This window comes from Myotis brandtii, unplaced genomic scaffold (assembly GCF_000412655.1).
Source record: "Myotis brandtii unplaced genomic scaffold, ASM41265v1 scaffold1, whole genome shotgun sequence".
NCBI lineage: Eukaryota > Metazoa > Chordata > Mammalia > Chiroptera > Vespertilionidae > Myotis > Myotis brandtii.
The window spans coordinates 2,431,885-2,439,867 of NW_005353324.1; the positions used below are offsets into that span (position 1 = coordinate 2,431,885).

The 7,983-nt window shown below is 39.2% G+C and overlaps 1 protein-coding gene across 1 annotated transcript in view; it reads right to left on the reverse strand.

The window, feature by feature from the left end:
* The window catches only part of POLE4 (polymerase (DNA-directed), epsilon 4, accessory subunit), a gene marked incomplete at its 5' end in the record, with an annotated part of 9,668 nt that extends 1,685 nt beyond the window's left edge, over positions 1-7,983 (reverse strand). The window contains 3 exons of the mRNA XM_005853120.2: positions 6,341-6,382; positions 7,041-7,125; positions 7,837-7,983. Of these exons, the coding sequence (XP_005853182.1) occupies positions 6,341-6,382; positions 7,041-7,125; positions 7,837-7,983 (274 nt within the window). The remainder of the gene's footprint in view (positions 1-6,340; positions 6,383-7,040; positions 7,126-7,836) is intronic.

Here is a 7,983-nt window from a genome sequence, read left to right on the forward strand (position 1 = left end):
ACACACACACACACACACACACACACACACACACACACACACACACACATTGTTTAACACTGGAGTCCCAAATGGTTAAACTCTCAAGTAAGGCAAAACCAGAATTAAATCAGCCCCCTCACAGGCCTGCAGTCACAGTTCATATCACCACAGTGATCTGAGCAGCCTCAAATCTTGAATTTGGATTAAGGAGATTCTGCACTGATAAATGCCCTTAGGTGCCTTGCAGAAGCACATGAAAATCTTTGGAGAAAGATTTCATTATATAGGCCTCAAATTATCCAACAAATAATACTTCAAATCCAATGAACCATGTACTGATATAACTAGGCATATAGAGAAAAATGACCATGAAACAGTACCAACAGAAACAGTAGACAAAAAAAAAAATGCTTCAAAAGGCTTGGGTATTAGATGGACACAGACACAGACTATAAAACAATTGTGCTTATGTTTAAAGAAATAAAATGCAAGCTTCAAAATACCTACAGAAAATACAAACAACAATTGTGCTTATGTTTAAAGAAATAAAATGCAAGCTTCAAAATACCTACAGAAAATACAAACAACAAAAAGTGACAAAATACATTTAAAAAATAACCAAATAGAATGTGCAGAACTGAAACATATAAAAACTAAAACTAAAAAAAAAAAAAAAAAAAAAAATGTTAAAGGAGATAAGGTCACTGAAGAGAAAGCAAACTGCAAGGTCAGAAACATTACACAGAATACATCATGGAGTGGCAAAATTATGGTTGAGTTTTAATATCTGTTTAATGGGAATTCCAAAGAAAAAGGAGATAGAGAAAACAAACCAGAGACAATATTTCAATAGTTATTAGCAAAGAATTCTCTAGGACAGATCCATAGATTTAACAACTCTTAGCATACCACATTAGAAATCTACACCTAGATACATCAAAGTGAAACTACAGAAATATCAAAGATAAAGAGAAGATCTCAAAAGCATACAGAAAAAAGAATAGAATAACAAGTAATTCTTCAATGGAAACCAAAAAAAGTAGAATGGTAGCTTCAATGTGCTAAAAGAAAAAAGAAAAAGGCAGCTACCAGAAGACCCAAACTAAAGGAAATTCTAAAGGATTTACTTCAGAAAGAAAAAAAAAAATGATCACAAATGGAAGATCAGAAATATAGAACGGAAAGAAGAGCAAAGATAGTAGTGAGTATATCGATAAATTTATATATCATTGACTGAATCATTGCAATACAACAATGATAATGCCTTATGTGAACCAACAAAGACAAAACAAAAATCCATAACAATAACATGTGTGGCAGAGAAGGACTTATAAATGGAGTTAATGGATTCTAAGATCCCATATTGCTGAGACTGAGGGGAAAGGTACTAATCACTGAAGGCTTTCCCTTTGACATCAAGATGCTTGGTCCATGTGGCTCAGTTAGTTGAATGTTGTCCCATGCACCAAAAGGTCACCAGTTCAATTCCCAGTCAGGGCACATGTCCGGTTTGTGGGCTCAATCCCCAGTAAGGGGTGTGTAAGAGGCAGCCGATTGATGTTTCTCACATCAATGTTTCTCTACCTCTCCCTTTCACTCTCTTTAAAATCAATAAAAGCATATTTTGAAAAAAAAATGCTGTCACTATTACTCAACACTAACGGAGATACTAGCCAGTGCAATATGGCAAAAAAAATTTTAAAGACATTTATTTTTTAAAATTTCTCAAAATTATCATTATTGGAAGATATTACTGTGTGATTAAGGAAGTCAAAAGAATGAACAGATAAATCATTAGAATTAGTAAGAGTTGAGCAAGAGACTAGGTGCAAAATTAACATATGTAATCATTTATATTTCTATATACTAGCAATGTTTTTTAAATGACATTTTTAGGAAGATATCACTAACAATAGCATTAAAAATATAAAGTACTTAGGGAAAAAATCTAATAGTATATGTCAAGATTTTTTCAGGTAAAATAAAAAAAAACTTAATTTTAAAAAATTAAAGATCTAAATAAATGAAAAAATATACCAGGTTCATGGACTGGAAGATTCACTATTGTAAAGATATCATTTCTCACCCAAAGTAATCTATAAACTCAATGCCATCCATATCAATATCCCTTTTTGTAAAATTTGACAAGCAGATTCTAAAATGTACATCAAAATCAAAGAACAAGGTGGGAAGATTTGCTCTCTTGGATAAAGCTCCTATAATTGAGACAGTGTGGTACTGACATGGAAATAGACACACAGATCAGTAAGAGAGAATAAAAAGCCCAGAAACAGCCTTGATTTATAACAAAGATAGAACTATAGAGAAAATGATATGGACAAGTAGATAGCCAAACAAGAAGGGAGAAAAACAAAAAGGAAAAAACTGGATACCTACCTCAAACCAATAGATAAAAAGGCTATTCTATTTTTATGAAAGACTAGAGGCCCAGTGCATGAGATTTGTGCACTGGAGGCGCGGACGGGGGGTTGCAGGGGGGCTGGGGGGGATGGAGCCCTCCCTCAGTCCAGCCTGTGCCCTCTCACAGTCCAGGACCCCTTGGGGGATGTCTGCCTGCGGGGGATGGGGCCTAAGCCAGCAGTCAGACATCCCTCTCACAGTCCGGGGCTCTCGCAGACAGGGACTTCTCACTCCTTACCGCCACTGCCACTGTGCTCACCAGCCATGAGCCAGGCTTCTGGCTGAGCAGCGCTCCCCCCTGTGGGAGTGCACTGACCACCAGGGGGCAGCTCCTGTGTTGAGCTCCCGTCTTTTAATAAAAAAGAAAAAAATATCCAAAAGAAAAATAGAACAACATCCCCACAAAAAAAATGAACATGCATATGGAAAGATGCTTAATGTCACTAGTAATGAGGGCAAATTAAAACCATAATGCAATTTCATTACATTCCTACCAGACTGACAAAAATTAAAAACTCTGATAATACCCAGTGCTGGCAAGAATAAAGAGCAATGAGAGTTATCATATACTACTGGCACAAATGTGAATGAGGTAATACAGGAAGTTCAGCAATACCTACAAAAGGGAGATACACATATCCTATGTCCCAGGAATTTTATACATACACATACACATATACATACACATACCCAGAGAAACACATAAGAATATTCATAACAAACTGTTCATAATAGCACACACCAAAAAAAGATTATACAAATATCGACATTAAAATGGTTCCATTGTGGTATTGTCACAATGTATTGTATGCATGCCATACAACAAAGAAAATGAAAAAACTAGATATATGTGTAACCACAAAGATGAATCTCATAAATGAATTAACCTAAAGAAAACAGCTATGAAATGGATGCTGACAAATGAATACATACAGTTTATTTCTATTTGTACAAAGTTCAAAAAAATATAAAATTCAATCCTCATATTTACAGATGCATGCTTATGTGGTAAAATTATAAAGAAAATCAAGGAAGTAATTACCAAAAAGTCAGGAAACAGTTATGTCAGGACAGGGCACAGGAAGGAATATGATGAGGAAGAAATATATATGGAGCTTCTGGGGGCTGACAATAGTCTATCTCTTTGCCTAGTTGATGGTTACAATGTTGTTTATTTTATTATTTATTGTCTTTACATTTGTTCACATTGTATTTCATAAGGAAAAACTTATAAGAATATACGTATTTACACTTATTTGCATAAAGTATCCAGAAGATTACAGAGCCTGATAACAGTTACCTGCAGGGAAGGGACCTATATGAAGTATTAAGGAACAGAAAGAATATACATGAAGACTATTCACAGTACTATTTTCAACTTCTACACTTAACCTACATATAAAGCATGAAAGATTTAATTCTGATAATATGTCATCAGCCTCAACAATGTCAAAGAATAAGTGTAGATGACCCAAAGCAAGAGCTAGAAGTGGGCTAAAAGCAGGAAAGGAAAAGACAGGTGCAGTAGCAGTCATACTTTACAAAGTGTAAAGACAAGAAATATGTTGAAAGTTGAGTACAACAAAAAATTAGACATTTTGGTGTGTTATATAAACTGTAAAGGTATCAAAGGAACTAAAAATAATGATACAACTACCAAAAAAAAATAAAGGAAGGCCCTAGCTGGTTTGGCTCAGTGGATAGAGTGTCAGCTTTCGGACTTAAGGGTCCCGAGTTCGATTCCCAGTGGAGGGTGTGCAGGAGATAGCCGATCAATGATTCTCATCATTGATGTTTCCATCTCTCTCTCCCTCTCCCTTCCTCTCTGAAATCAATAAAAAAATATTTTTTTAAAAAAGGAGGAAGGGATTTATGGGGTAGTATAGGTTAGCCAAATCTTCATTTATCATAGCAGGAATTAATAACATCTGCACTTGATAAATCAAGGAGGAAGCATATTATTTAGAAATATGAGTAACCACCTGAAAGCTAAAAACAGAAGCAAAAGGGTGAGGGGCAACAGCTGCATTTCACTACAGCTACTAGGTAACTGATTTTTTTGTTGTTAATCCTCACCTGAGGATATTTTTCCATTGATTTTTAGAAAAAGTGGAAGAGAAGAGAGAGAGAGAGACAGAGAGAAACATTGATGTGAGAGAGACACATTGATTGATTGTCTCCTACACTCACCCCGACCAGGGCTGGGGAACCTGCAACCGAAGTACATGCCTTTGACCAGAATTGAACCCAGGACACTTCAGTCCGAGGGTCGACGCTCTATCCACTGACCAAAACCAGCTAGGGCACTATCTGATTTTTAAGCATGGATATATATTGCCTTGATTAAAAAAAGAAAAAGGTAATTTTCTACTTAGAACATACACTTCTAAGGACATAAGAACATTTATTTTAACAGGTACAAAAATAATATAATATTGACTAAATCCATAGAGGCTAAAATGGTCAAAATTCTGATATATTAATGTAATATAACAGAGGATTCAATTACTGAGATTATTCTATTGGAACGTGAAAATGAACACATCTACTACTCAATAAATGGCATTACTAAAAATCCAAGCTAAGGTGCCTCATTAGCGCAGTTGGTAACACATCTTTCTCATAAAAGTCCAAGCTAAGCACTATGCCATGGAAGAGGGTGGGATGGAAAACTGCATTAAAATCTCTCCACTTCCATTCCTGGCACACTCCAATTAATTTATTATCCACAGGGTACTAGTGTTATATCTTTAAAATACAAATCTGAAGAGCTGGTAATTAAAAATGAGCAGGAAAAGTAGGGGCCCAGTATTTTTGATTGGAAGACTAATAGGAAGTCAATCACAAAAAGCTGCCTGCTTTAAGGCAGGTAGCTAACTAGTTTTAAGAATAATGAGTACATGAACAGAGAGCTTAAGAAAATGCTATAAAGAAGATACTTGAAGCTGGTCATGGGAATTTAAAGACATTTAAAAGAACATCTCAAAAGGGCCAGGAGCCTAGATTGATATAAAAAGGCAAAAGAAAGGTGTAAATAAAATGAAATAAATACATCAAGAAAAGATTTTGGATGGTAATAAGGCTTGAAGGAGGTAATGAGAATACCTTGGTATAGTGAAGTCAGAAATAGTTCTGAAAGAAGGTAGCTGAAATGAGATATTTCAACTATTTTCTATTTCAATTTAGAAGATTTAGTTAGTAAACATGAGTTCATCTAAAATTCCTAAGAACAAACAGATACAGGTGAGTATAGAATCTCTCAAGGCAGCAAAATAATCACTTAAGAAAAAAAGGAACAAGAAGTTGTTGAAGAGCCCTAACCAGTTAGGTTCAGTGGATAGAGCGTCGGCCTGCGGACTGAAAGGTCCCAGGTTCGATTCTGGTCAAGGGCATATACCTTGGTTGCAGGCACATCCCCAGTAGGGGTGTGTAGGAGGCAGCTGATTGATGTTTCTCTCTCATCGATGTTTCTAACTCTCTGTCTCTCTCCCTTCTTCTCTGTAAAAAGTCAATAAAATATATTAAAAAAAGAAGAAGTTGTTGAAGAAAAAAAGGAACAAGAAGTACTCTTTAAATGTTGGCAATTGTTTCTGGTTTCTAGCATTAAGAGGGGAAAGATTTATACCTAGGGCAAGATCCAAGTGGGAATTAAACTTCAGAATCCACCTAACTCCACTTCGATCTAAATTTCTCTGCCATTTCATTATGATTAGCAATCCTCAGGTAGAAGTTCTAATTCCCCAAGGGAACTGAAATTTCTAAATCCCACCAGATTTATCAAATTACTAGTTGTTCCTATCTATAGGAAGTAGGGAGAAAGAATTATCCCTACACAACCAAAGAAGAACCATGCATCCATTTTATATAAGGTTTTGAACTCAGATCATTAGCATGGAAAAGACAGCTAGAAATAATTACCCACTGGTAGAGAACTTACCTTCCAGAAAAGCAAATTCATCCACAGCTTCTATTGCATTGTCTGAAACACAAGGTAAAGGGACACCTGACTACCTCTGGTCATTTGGACATCAGCCCCCACAAAGAGCATAACCCACACACTCAAGGAGGCAAGAGGCTTTATGCAAACCAGGGTGTTTATAAAATGTGTCCCTTTGCTAACTTGAAATCCATTGCTACTCCACCACCAAATCTTACCTATCCGCTCTCTCTCTACAAGAGTAAGAAAGGCCTGGGCAAATACTGTTCAGGGAAGGGAACCTCTTTGCTCTGAGTATCATCAGAGAAGAGTTTAGCAATATAGCGGGGAAAGTGGAAATACGATTATGTGAAAGCGTGCATATGTATGTTACCACCTAGAAAGAAAACGCAGAAATCAAATCCCCAGTGTCTAGGGGAAAAAGCAGTATCAAGCCTGGCACAACCTGGCAGAATGCATAAAGAGGTCTAGTCAGCTGTGGCAACAGCTGGACTCCTTTCCTTCTCTGTCCCGACATCACACCAGCCACCCAACGCACAGAGACTCTAAACGTAGGGCTTTCTGGCACGATGGCAGCCCAACAGAAATCACAGACAGAGACCCTTTGGCACCTCTCATTTTACAGTGAGGCCTTCGCAACCACTAAGAGGGAAAGCCCCGCCCCGCCTCGTTTGCAGCAGATGCCACAGGGACACTCTACCCAAATCTCTCCGCTGGAGGGTTTTCCGCTTTCCTTGTTGAGCGCAGCAGTAGGCATCTTTTGCAATAGTCTCCACAAACAGTTCCTGTGAAGCAAATGGGAGAGGTGTACAGTAAGCCCTCACTTAATCTTCCGAAGCTTTAGGCGAAACGCCACATAACCAAACCAATTTTACCTTAGACGACGTGATATAAACAACAACTAAGCTCCTATGGCACCTCGTCCACATTACATGGGAAGGATGTTGAACAGATAAGAAGTTTCTGAGGACCTGCTGTATTGGTGGGCACTGGCACAATTTCTGAGAGCTTCTATTGGTGAGTAGGGGGAGGGTGGGAGAGGGCTCGGATGCTTGGGGAGGTCCTCAGGGAAGCTGAAGGTGGCCCTGGACTTCATGAAGGTCTATCCCCCTTTCCCCTTCCCCTTTAGCCCATGACACGTCTCTCCTCCCTCTTCTGTCAATCCACCCCACTCATTCACTAGAGACTCCTACAAGGTCTATGGTAGACACTGGAGATGCAAATTAAAGTCAGGATGAGGCAGGTGTAACAAACTAATACTACCGTCCGCGACCCTTTTACCTCCCCCGTTCCTACACTCACACCTCACAATGCGGCCCCAGCACCTCCCACTTCCGGCTCTTCAGTACACCCGGCTCCGACCCTCCTCCTCCTCCACCTCCTCCATCCCAACGCCAGCCCACGCCGCCGCTAAGCCCCGCCCCTCGCTGTCAGTAAGCCATGCCCCTAGCCACGCCCCCACCCGCGTCCCAGAGCCCCTCGCGCTCCCGCCGCACCGCGGCTCGAGCCAGAATGAAGATGGCTTCCTGTCCCGCGAGCGTCACATCAGGGTCCGCCTTAACCAAGGCCTTCACTCGCGCCAGAGGCAGCCTCGAGAGACGGGCCCCGGGCGCACTCGTCGGAGCTTGCGGCTGCGGGGCCGC